This window comes from Leptodactylus fuscus (genome assembly GCF_031893055.1).
Source record: "Leptodactylus fuscus isolate aLepFus1 chromosome 5 unlocalized genomic scaffold, aLepFus1.hap2 SUPER_5_unloc_1, whole genome shotgun sequence".
Classification (NCBI taxonomy): domain Eukaryota; kingdom Metazoa; phylum Chordata; class Amphibia; order Anura; family Leptodactylidae; genus Leptodactylus; species Leptodactylus fuscus.
In genome coordinates this window covers 131,045-143,355 of record NW_027439806.1, presented here as the reverse complement: position 1 = coordinate 143,355, position 12,311 = coordinate 131,045, and the positions used below count along the sequence as shown (strand labels likewise).

At 47.1% G+C, this 12,311-nt stretch overlaps 1 protein-coding gene across 2 annotated transcripts in view; it reads left to right on the top strand.

The window, feature by feature from the left end:
• GIGYF1 (GRB10 interacting GYF protein 1) overlaps window positions 1-10,799 on the top strand; it is a 38,908-nt gene extending 28,109 nt beyond the window's left edge. The window contains exons 3-26 of one of the 2 annotated variants that reach the window (XM_075261178.1): window positions 3,505-3,557; window positions 3,709-3,838; window positions 3,925-4,020; window positions 4,099-4,210; window positions 4,291-4,399; window positions 4,801-4,841; window positions 4,967-5,143; window positions 5,223-5,443; window positions 5,544-5,652; window positions 5,790-5,972; window positions 6,049-6,188; window positions 6,260-6,410; window positions 6,500-6,666; window positions 6,747-6,838; window positions 8,105-8,200; window positions 8,578-8,681; window positions 8,762-8,844; window positions 8,927-9,055; window positions 9,134-9,304; window positions 9,384-9,547; window positions 9,653-9,801; window positions 9,885-10,039; window positions 10,132-10,261; window positions 10,347-10,799. In XM_075261178.1, coding sequence (XP_075117279.1) covers window positions 3,523-3,557; window positions 3,709-3,838; window positions 3,925-4,020; window positions 4,099-4,210; window positions 4,291-4,399; window positions 4,801-4,841; window positions 4,967-5,143; window positions 5,223-5,443; window positions 5,544-5,652; window positions 5,790-5,972; window positions 6,049-6,188; window positions 6,260-6,410; window positions 6,500-6,666; window positions 6,747-6,838; window positions 8,105-8,200; window positions 8,578-8,681; window positions 8,762-8,844; window positions 8,927-9,055; window positions 9,134-9,304; window positions 9,384-9,547; window positions 9,653-9,801; window positions 9,885-10,039; window positions 10,132-10,261; window positions 10,347-10,399 — 2,997 coding nt within the window. In that variant the 5' untranslated portion in view covers window positions 3,505-3,522 and the 3' untranslated portion in view covers window positions 10,400-10,799. The remainder of the gene's footprint in view (window positions 1-3,504; window positions 3,558-3,708; window positions 3,839-3,924; window positions 4,021-4,098; window positions 4,211-4,290; window positions 4,400-4,800; window positions 4,842-4,966; window positions 5,144-5,222; window positions 5,444-5,543; window positions 5,653-5,789; window positions 5,973-6,048; window positions 6,189-6,259; window positions 6,411-6,499; window positions 6,667-6,746; window positions 6,839-8,104; window positions 8,201-8,577; window positions 8,682-8,761; window positions 8,845-8,926; window positions 9,056-9,133; window positions 9,305-9,383; window positions 9,548-9,652; window positions 9,802-9,884; window positions 10,040-10,131; window positions 10,262-10,346) is intronic. The other variant, XM_075261180.1, reaches the window with a different exon arrangement.
• Window positions 10,800-12,311: the final 1,512 nt, after the last annotated feature.

The window sequence follows — 12,311 nt, the reverse complement described above, 5'->3', positions numbered from 1 at the left end:
TATACATTGTACATTACACCCCTCCATCTGACATTATATATTGTACATTACACCCTCCATCTGACACTATATATTGTACATTACACCCCTCCATCTGACACTATATTTTGTACATTACACCCCTCCATCTGACACTATACGTTGTACATTACACCCCTCCATCTGACACTATATGTTGTACATTACACCCTCCATCTGACACTATATATTGTACATTACTCCCCTCCATCTGACACTATACATTGTACATTACACCCCTCCATCTGACACTATATATTGTACATTACACCCCTCCATCTGACACTATACATTGTACATTACACCCCTCCATCTGACACTATACATTGTACATTACACCCTCCATCTGACACTATATATTGTACATTACACCCCTCCATCTGACACTATATATTGTACATTACACCCCTCCATCTGACACTATATATTGTACATTACACCCTCCATCTGACACTATATATTGTACATTACACCCTCCATCTGACACTATATATTGTACATTACACTCCTCCATCTGACACTATATATTGTACATTACACCCCTCCATCTGACACTATATATTGTACATTACACCCCTCCATCTGACACTATATATTGTACATTACACCCCTCCATCTGACACTATATATTGTACATTACACCCCTCCATCTGACACTATATATTGTACATTACACCCCTCCATCTGACACTATACATTGTACATTACACCCCTCCATCTGACACTATACATTGTACATTACACCCCTCCATCTGACACTATACATTGTACATTACACCCCTCCATCTGATACTATATATTGTACATTACACCCCTCCATCTGACACTATATATTGTACATTACACCCCTCCATCTGACACTATATATTGTACATTACACCCCTCCATCTGACACTATATATTGTACATTACATCCCTCCATCTGACACTATATATTGTACATTACACCCCTCCATCTGACACTATATATTGTACATTACATCCCTCCATCTGACACTATATATTGTACATTACACCCCTCCATCTGACACTATATATTGTACATTACACCCTCCATCTGACACTATATATTGTACATTACACCCCTCCATCTGACACTATATATTGTACATTACTCCCCTCCATCTGACACTATACATTGTACATTACACCCCTCCATCTGACATTATATATTGTACATTACACCCTCCATCTGACACTATATATTGTACATTACACCCCTCCATCTGACACTATACTTTGTACATTACACCCCTCCATCTGACACTATACGTTGTACATTACACCCCTCCATCTGACACTATATGTTGTACATTACACCCTCCATCTGACACTATATGTTGTACATTACTCCCCTCCATCTGACACTATACATTGTACATTACACCCCTCCATCTGACACTATATATTGTACATTACACCCTCCATCTGACACTATACATTGTACATTACTCCCCTCCATCTGACACTATATATTGTACATTACACCCCTCCATCTGACACTATACATTGTACATTACACCCCTCCATCTGACACTATACATTGTACATTACACCCCTCCATCTGACACTATATATTGTACATTACACCCCTCCATCTGACACTATATATAGTACATTACACCCCTCCATCTGACACTATACGTTGTACATTACACCCCTCCATCTGACACTATATATTGTACATTACATCCCTCCATCTGACACTATACGTTGTACATTACACCCTCCATCTGACACTATATATTGTACTTTACACCCCTCCATCTGACACTATACATTGTACATTACACCCTCCATCTGACACTATACATTGTACATTACACCCCTCCATCTGACACTATACATTGTACATTACACCCCTCCATCTGACACTATATATTGTACATTACACCCCTCTATCTGACACTATATATTGTACATTACACCCCTCCATCTGACACTATATATTGTACATTACACCCCTCCATCTGACACTATATATTGTACATTACACCCTCCATCTGACATTATATATAGTACATTACACCCCTCCATCTGACACTATATATAGTACATTACACCCCTCCATCTGACACTATACATTGTACATTACACCCCTCCATCTGACACTATATATTGTACATTACACCCTCCATCTGACACTATATATTGTACATTACACCCCTCCATCTGACATTATATATAGTACATTACACCCTCCATCTGACACTATATATTGTACATTACACCCCTCCATCTGACATTATATATAGTACATTACACCCCTCCATCTGACACTATATATTGTACATTACACCCCTCCATCTGACATTATATATAGTACATTACACCCCTCCATCTGACACTATACATTGTACATTACACCCCTCCATCTGACACTATATATTGTACATTACACCCTCCATCTGACACTATATATTGTACATTACACCCTCCATCTGACACTATATATTGTACATTACACCCCTCCATCTGACATTATATATAGTACATTACACCCCTCCATCTGACACTATACATTGTACATTACACCCCTCCATCTGACACTATATATTGTACATTACACCCCTCCATCTGACACTATATATTGTACATTACACCCTCCATCTGACACTATACATTGTACATTACACCCTCCATCTGACACTATACATTGTACATTACACCCTCCATCTGACACTATATATTGTACATTACACCCTCCATCTGACACTATATATTGTACATTACACCCCTCCATCTGACACTATACATTGTACATTACACCCTCCATCTGACACTATATATAGTACATTACACCCCTCCATCTGACACTATACATTGTACATTACACCCTCCATCTGACACTATATATTGTACATTACACCCTCCATCTGACACTATATATTGTACATTACACCCTCCATCTGACACTATACATTGTACATTACACCCTCCATCTGACACTATACATTGTACATTACACCCTCCATCTGACACTATATATTGTACATTACACCCTCCATCTGACACTATATATAGTACATTACACCCCTCCATCTGACACTATATATTGTACATTACACCCCTCCATCTGACACTATATATTGTACATTACACCCTCCATCTGACACTATACATTGTACATTACACCCTCCATCTGACACTATACATTGTACATTACACCCTCCATCTGACACTATATATTGTACATTACACCCCTCCATCTGACACTATACATTGTACATTACACCCTCCATCTGACACTATACATTGTACATTACACCCTCCATCTGACACTATACGTTGTACATTACACCCTCCATCTGACACTATACGTTGTACATTACACCCGGCGTTGTGCTCCCTGTGGCGGTGTATAGTTTATAGGATATTTTGTGTCGCGCAGACCCTGTGACCTCCCGATCAGACTCGGTCAGGCTGGGACTATTTTTTGTCTTCCGGGTTTTCCTCGGCTGCTCATCCTTCTGCTTTCTTTCCCAGGTACCTTCAGTTCACACCATGGCTGCTGAAACACTAAATTTTGGGCCAGAATGGTGAGTGGTTGTTACTTGTGCTGGGGTAGTTGTGCACGTTGCCAGGCAGCACTACTGGAGGGTCATGTAGAGTGATGTAGTCAGTGTTTGGGGCTGCAGAGCGCCCCCTGCCTGTGACATGCTGCCAATCTGTGTCTGTTTCTCTCTCCAGGCTTCGCGCACTATCCAGTGGGGGATCCGTCGCTTCCCCTCCTCCTTCCCCCGCTATGCCAAAGTATAAACTGGCGGAGTATCGCTATGGACGAGAGGAGATGTTGGCACTTTATATAAAAGAGAACAAGGTGAGACCCTCGTTTTGGCAGCGCTGCCCCCCTCGGCCTCATGTGATGCTTACTCCAGACTAAGCCTCTCCATCTGACTTCTGCAGGTCCCTGAGGAAATGCAAGACAAGGAGTTTGCTGTGATCCTGAATGAGGAGCCGCTGCAGCCTCTCGCCCTCCTGCCGCTCACAGAGGAGGAGCAGGTACTGATGGGGGGTCTAGAGAACCCCGTCCGCCCTCTCCAGTCTCCCCCATTTCACATCACTTTTCCTTTTCTCCAGAGGAACTTTTCGCTGTCTGTAAACAGTGTTCCTGTGCTACGTCTGATGGGTAAAGGAGCGGCGCCCGCCCCAGGAGGAGTGAGCCGGGGCAGGGGCACTGCACGTGGTCGGGGTAAGCAATGGCTGGTCAGGATCTGATGAGACCCCACTGATCAGGCATAAAGTACTGATATTTCTTTCTGCCCCCATCAGGCCGCGGTCGGGGGGATACTGCTGTCTACCAGCGGGCTCTGGACGATGGGGACTCTGGATTCGGCCGTGGAGGTCGGGAGATTCACCGGAGCCAGAGCTGGGATGACAGGTGAGGGGGCTGTTCACATTAAAGTGTCAGGGATGTATGGTAGGGTATCAGATGAGGATCAGCAGGAGTCAGTCACCCAGACCCCCCAGCCTATCAGCTCTTGCCGTGATTGGGGCGAGTGCTACGGTCCTGTCACTGAAAGCCAAGCACAGCGCCATCAGTCATGTAGTGGCTGTGCTTGGTATGACAGCTCATCACCAGTCACTAGAATGGGACTGAGTTGCCAACAGGCCACGTGACCGATGTATGTAACATCACAGGGCTTTAGGTTTTGGATGGTCCCAGGTGTCGGACACCCACTGGTCTTCAGTCACTGTCCAAGGTATAAGGCCTGCAAATCCCTTTAATGATGCGTACTGATCACATGACCCAGTGTCACTTTGTCATTGTTCTTGTTTCAGGGGGGAGAGACGATTTGAGAAGCCCATCAGGAGGGAAGCAGGTAGGTCACATGAGAGAGCAGCAGTCCTGCGTGGACCATACATGGGGCTTGTCCTGGACATTGGCCGGTGACCCCGACCCCCCCCCCCCCCCCCCCCCCTGAAGTTCTGTGTTCTGTCTCTGCAGTGCGTGTGGGCTTTGAGGAGAGCGCTGGTCCATCTAGGAAAGAGTTTGCCCGTTCAGACAGTGATAACTGGCGCACACTGCGTGACGGCCAAGAGGAGGATGAGGACGGTAACTGGAGGCTGTCTGTGTCCAGGAGAGATGACCGCTGGCGATCTACAAGCCCTGGAGGAAGTACAGGTAAGGTTGGTGGTCCTGGGCCCCCCGCCCCTCACCTCGGTCATATCTCTTCTCATGTATCTTATATGTTAATATTCAGAGGGGCCGCGGTCTGCAGGATGGAGGGATCACGGTGACCGCCGTCGCAAGTTTGACTTTGAGGTGGTGCGGGAGGAGGGTGGCGCAGCTCCACGGGGAAGTGGGCGTGGCAGTGACAACGCACAGGAAGAGGACAGGGACGGGCTCCCCGAATGGTGCATGGAGGATGAAGATGACGAAATGGGAACCTTTGACTCCTCCGGGGCCTTCTTATCATTCAAGGTATTTACATGAGTAGGGGCTGGATGGTCTCGGACCAGTAAAATGGCGGCCATTGTGGGGGTGGACCTTTCCATGACATTGACCATTACTTCCATTACAGAAAAGCCCCAAAGAGACCATTGTAGAAGAGCAGGAGCTGGAGTTCCAGGGTGTGGAGGAAGAAGAAGAGGAGGAGAGAACAGAAGATGCCGACAGAACCGCTCTCAATAGTAAGTTAGGCAGACTCTGCAGCAGCACAGAGCATTTCAGCTGATGTATGCACTGACCCTTCGGGTGGAGGGAAGAACTGGATCCAACAGCAGCACAAAGTATTTCAGAAGTTGACGTACTCTATCGCTTCCTATAGGTGACGAACAGCCGACTCCACCAGAAGATGCTCAGCAGGATCTCCCTTCAAAATCCCCTGAGCAGAACACGTCTGTGTGGTCCACAGGGGGGTATACAGAGGGGGAGCGAGCCCCAGATATATCCCCTACAAATGGAGAAGATGGGACTTTGGTGGAGCCTCCGCCATGTCCCCTAGAAGAAGGTGCGTGTGTGGAGGTCAGCACTGAGGGGAAGGTCAGTGGTTTAAGACGCCCACTAACTCTCCTCCTAACTTATAGGTAACCCCGGACCATTCGCTCCTTCCTCAATCTCCCCACTTTCCTCTCTGCCGACCCCTCCATCTCCCCCCACAGTTGCTGCTACTGAATTTTCTGTGGGGGATCCGGAGGAGGATGAAGGCATGAAACATCTCCAGCAGGTAAGTCTCCGCTATCACTGCTGACATTGGCGTGTGTGGCCGGCCATGACTGATATCCCCCCCTCTTTTAGGAAGCTGAGAAGTTGGTGGCTTCCCTGCAAGATTCCTCCCTAGAAGAAGATGCCTTCTCCTCTAGTCGCTCACATAGTGCTGCTGCTCTGCCCCTGTCCCACGAGGCTGCCATGAAGTGGTTCTACAAGGACCCTCAGGGGGAGATCCAAGGTCTGTGCGTCTTATGACGGCTGGCTGTATGGCGCCCCTTATCCTGTTCTCCTTATCTCACCCCCTTACCCTTTGTTTCTCGCCCGCAGGTCCGTTTAGTACACAAGAGATGGCAGAGTGGTGCCAGGCGGGATATTTCACTATGTCACTCTTAGTGAAGCGAGGCTGCGATGAGGGCTTTCAGCCTTTGGGTGAAGTCATCAAGATGTGGGGTCGGGTACCTTTTGCCCCAGGGCCATCTCCGCCACCCCTGCTGGTGAGTTGTGGTCTTGTAGTTTTTCCACTCTGTGTTGTTCCTCCACCAGTTGCTCTTCAGCATCTTCTCCTTTTTTCTAGGGTAACATTGATCAGCAGTGCCTGAAAAAACAGCAGGAATTAGCTTTGTATCAGCAGATGCAACATCAGTACTTGCTGCAGCTTTTTAGCAGGTAATCCCCTTATTACAAGAGCTTTAGGTGACGGCCCTTGTCTTTCTCTTTCCTCCTCTTTATATCTTTATCACTCTGATCGCTCCCCAATTGTCTTGTATCTTCCTTCTGTGATTCCTCTTTTTATCTCTGCTCCTTTACTTCCTGCAGCAGTGACACTTTGTACAGTAATGTCCAGATAATTGCTGATTCTTATCCTGTTTTGGTTAATGGCTACCATCTTCTCCTTATCTTCCTGATCACACGTATATTGTCGTGTATCTTCACTTTGTGATTCTCCTTTACTCTCTGCAGCATAGGACCTTTGTATAGTAATGTTATACGTGCCAGTTCTGATGACTATTACCATATTCCCCGGCTCCTCCATTTCGCGCACACTTATTGTTGTGTATCTTCCCGTATCTCTGCTCCTTTACTCCCTGCAGCATGGCCCCTTTGTATAGTAATGTTATACGTGCCAGTTCTGATGACTATTACCATATTCCCCGGCTCCTCCATCACACACACTTATTGTTGTGTATCTTCCCGTATCTCTGCTCCTTTACTCCCTGCAGCATGGCCCCTTTGTATAGTAATGTTATACGTGCCAGTTCTGATGACTACTACCATATTCCCCGGCTCCTCCATCACACACACTTATTGTTGTGTATCTTCCCGTATCTCTGCTCCTTTACTCCCTGCAGCATGTCCCTATGTATAGTAATGTTATATGTGCCAGGTCTGATGACTACTACCATATGTCTCCCCTCCCCCGGCTCCTCCATTTCGCGCACACTTATTGTTGTGTATCTTCCCGTATCTCTGCTCCTTTACTCCCTGCAGCATGGTCCCTATGTATAGTAATGTTATACGTGCCAGTTCTGATGACTACTACCATATTCCCCGGCTCCTCCATCACACACACTTATTGTTGTGTATCTTCCCGTATCTCTGCTCCTTTACTCCCTGCAGCATGGTCCCTATGTATAGTAATGTTATATGTGCCAGGTCTGATGACTACTACCATATGTCTCCCCTCCCCCGGCTCCTCCATCACACACACTTATTGTTGTGTATCTTCCCGTATCTCTGCTCCTTTACTCCCTGCAGCATGGTCCCTTTGTATAGTAATGTTATACGTGCCAGGTCTGATGACTACTACCATATTCCCCGGCTCCTCCATTTCGCGCACGTATATTGCTGTGTATCTTCCCGTATCTCTGCTCCTTTACTCCCTGCAGCATAGGCCCTCTCTTTAGTAACGTTGAGCATTGCTGTGTATTGCAGGCAGCAGTATTCTCAGCAGAAATCCAGTGATCTAACTGCTCAGCAACAACAGCAGCTGACACTGTTCCTCCAGCAACTGAACCCCTCAAAATCCAGGTGGGGGTCTCCATTTCACTGTTGTCCTGTCACGCCCCTTGCCACTCCCCCTACTGTAGTTACTTCACCTCTTATATCTACAAGCATTTTGAGGTTCTAAGGGGTTGTTGGGGCTAATATGCACCCTGTGTTAGGAGGAGGGGTAAAGCCGATGACCTGGGGGGGGGGGGCCCCTCATAGATTGAATACTAGTACAATGTCAGTCAGCTGCTGCTAAGCCACTCATACTCTGTAGTGAAGGGACCCCCAGTTCTGGACAGGTGGGGAGAAGGAACTGCTGCCCACCCTGTCCAGAACTGGGGGTCCCTTCACCTACAGAGTCTGCGTGGCTTTGCAGGCAGCTGACTGACATTGTACTAGTATTCAATCTTCTGCAGGGGCTCCCAGGATGCTGCCCTCCTCCCCTCTATGAACCGATCTCTCTCTGTGCCAGACACTGGATCCTTATGGGATCTGAATACCTCAAACACACCGACAGCAGGTAAGTGTCACCTATATATTTGTATCCTCCCCACCCCTGGTCCAGTTCTCGCCCGCATTAACCCTTTGTTTCTCTGTAAGGTGGGGACTCTGCACTGTGGGACCTGCCTGTGACTGCGGTATCTCAGGGGCCAATATTGGAGCAGCTGCAACTGCAACAGAAGGTATTGTTACTGTCCTGACATAGCAGAGCCGCGCGGGTGCGCAGGGTGTAGTGTTTGTACTCATAGTGGGGGATTCACTTAGTTGCAGGAGCGCAGAGAAGCAGAACTCAGGGCCAAGAGAGAAGAGGAGGAGAGGAAGAGGAGGGAGGAGAAGCGGCGTCAAGAGGAGCAGAAGCGCCGGGAGGAGGAGGAGATGTACAGGAGGAAGCAGGTGAGCCTTGTCGTCATCTCGCCCACACTGCCGGAGCTTTCCTTACACCCAGGTCCTTACCCAGACACTCTTTTTCAGTGTCGTCAACAGCAGGAACTTCTTCTGAAACTGATCCAGCAGAGCGGGCAGTCTTCACCCTCCGCCCCGGTGTGGGCCAGTCACGGGAAAGGCGTCTCCCTAAAAGCCATGCTGGAAATGCAGGAGCGTGAGGGGCAGATGCTGAAGCAGAGGGCGCAGTCTGCGCGGACGGTGGGTGGTGTGGGTGTGGGGCTAGTGCTGGATCCTCAGCCTTATGTGTCTGTGTATTGACTGTGTTTTTCCTCCTCAGCATGGTGGTCTAGGGATGTCTGGTGCCCCCATCATTCCCTCTCAGTGGGGGTCTGACTTGGGTTCACTGTGGGGGGGGCTGGAGAAGAGCCCTTGGGAGGAAAGTGTCAAAAGTGGAGCAAGCAGCCGGGGCCTAAGGAATAGCAGAAGTAGCCCCTCGCTGACGTGAGTACTGACCACCCCCCACCATCCTGCATTGTAGCCCATCAGTCTGTATGTGATGTCTCTGTATTACTACCATCACCCGCCATCACTTCTTTCTCCCCGCAGTGACTCCTACACCGCTACCGCCCGCCGCAAAAAAACCGATGACGAGGAGAAGCTTCTGAAACTACTGCAGGGAATCAAACCGTCAGATGGGTTCACTCAGTGGTGCGAGCAGATGTTACACATCCTGAATACATCCAACAACCTGGACGGTGAGAGACGAGCCGCCGCCACGCCGCTCCTGCCAACACGCCCCATCTCCTCGCCCTAACTCCCCTGTCCTCTCTCCCCACAGTCCCCACATTAGTGGCCTTCCTAAAAGAGCTCGAGTCTCCGTACGAGGTCCATGACTATATCCGCTCTTGTCTTGGGGAAACACTTGAAGCCAAAGAATTCGCTAAACAGTTTTTGGAACGACGAGCAAAGTACAAAGCCAGCCAACGTCAGCAGGTGAGTCCGGGGCGCCCCCGCGCCAGGCCTTGTGCTCTAGTCACAGCCAAAGCTCAGAGCCTCACATTCACCCGCTCTCTATTCCGCTGCAGGAAGCCGCCTGGTTAGCGCCCTCCATGTTTCCACAGTCACAGAATTCCAAACCGAGCAGCGGATACGACGTGCAGAGCAGTAAGATGAAGAGGCGGATTCACATGTTACACTCAGATCCCAGCATACTAGGTGGGTGCGGGGAGGGGGAGGGGCTGTCACCACTTGTCACCCACCAATTCCAGGGGCTGACACTTTCTCTTGTCTTTGGGTCCAGGTTACTCTCTTCATGGCTCTCCAAACGAGATGGAAGCTATCGACGACTACTGAGGCGTTCACCTTCCTTCTGACGCCATCTTTACTTAACCCCTGCCGATTTCTTTTTTGTTTTTGTTTTTTTCGGCAGTTGTACTGCACTGCAAACTTTACCCCTTCCCTCTGCACGAGGTGGGGCAGAGACTTGGAAAAAGGAGGGGGTGGGTGTATATCCCACCCAGAGCCAGGGAGGAGGGGGGAGCTAGGCCCTGTTGGTTCCCTCCCCCCACTCCCCTAAACATAATGCACTCATTTTAAAGCACCTTAAAAAAAAATGCACTTTACAGAAACTGATCAAAAAAAAAATCTAATTTTTTTTTTCTTTTGTTTTTTTTCTTTTTATCTAAGAAAATAAAAAAAAAACACCCGAAAGGAGGGAAAACTGGATTTATTGACTTGTGACTGTTTATTAGAAGTGTAAACTTTGTTTTTTTTTTTCTTTAATTCTTAATGTTTTGTTTTTTTTTTTAACTTGACAGTTTCTGACTTTTTTTTTTCCCTTTTTTTGCATTTTAATTTTTTTTTTTTTTGTATCAAAAAGTGAAGTATTCCGGTAACGGATCTGTTAAAAAATAGTAAAAAGAAAAAAAAAAAAAATATTTTGGGAAAAAAAAAAACAGCCAAAAACACTTTCCTCAAAAAAAAAATTTTTGTTTTTGCTAAATATATTTTGTTAAAAAAAAAAGAAAGAAAAAAAACTTAAAAAAAAAGAAAAAAAAACTATAAAAAAAAAAAAATTTCAGCGCTTCTTGCAAAATGACAACGCTCTGCTTTGAGTTCCCTGTTATGTTGGGGAGGGTCGAAGGGGAGAAAAAAAAAAATCCATCAAAACTTGAAGAATGCACTTAGCAATTTTGAAGGGGGGAGGGGTTCGGCATTTTTAATGGTTATTTTTTGCACAGATACAAAAATGTTGTGATTTTTTTTTTTTTTTTTGTTACAAAAATAGCTGAAAAAAAACTCAAAAAAAAAAATATCCTGAACTGTTAAAAAAAAAAAAAAAAAAAAAATATGGTGTCTCCCCTTCCCCCGGTCTAAAGGATGCACTTACTTTTACTTTTCAATACAAGATGCCCATGAAGGATGGCCGACGCTGTTAGCATTACTGAGTGCCAGGACTTGTCGGGGCCCCCGGCGGACGCCCTGACCACATGTTTTATGTCGTGGCCCCCAGCAGGGCGAGTCACCCGATTTTTGGGCCTTTCAGTGTTTATTTGGAGGATTTGCACCCTGCCTTCTGTGTGTGATTTTTTTTTTTTGTTTTTTTGAGGACACGGTACCTGTTCTTACCCCCGATTTTCCCAGAAATGTGGAACGTTTTGTGTTTTCTTCCCCCCTCCCTCGGTTCATGTTTTTATTCTGCTTTTGTTTACAAATGTCCTGACATGGACACCAATGGCGGAGAGGACGGGATGGTGGAAACCCTTGGAAGGAAGCGCCCGGAGAAGACGACAATACAAGAGATGCTTTTGGGTGTGAATGGTGCCGTTGCCTTAATATTGACACCACAGCTCTCCGCCACCCCGTACCGCAACCTTCTCCCCTCTATGGACCATACGGGACCAGCTCAAGAGCTTCTGCAGCAGTCAGGAAGGCGACTCGCGGGCTGCAGGTCCCATCACAAACTCTAGGAGCGCCACCTCCGATCAAGCTAAAGGGTTAATCTGCGGACAAGCCGAGAAATTACTACCCGCCAATGTGGGGGGGAGGGGGATCAGAAATTAACCCTTCGAGGAGGTGCGCTCCGACATCGCAGTGTTTAAAGGCCGCTGGACATTGAGGTGGGGGAGATGGGGACCCCAATGTCTCCTCTTCTCCCCCCGAAACCTTGCAAACTTTATGGAAATATACTGTGTACATAGAACTGCTAAAGGAAAAACAAACAAAAAAAACGCTAATTTGCCTAAAACCGGAGAAGACGCTGATG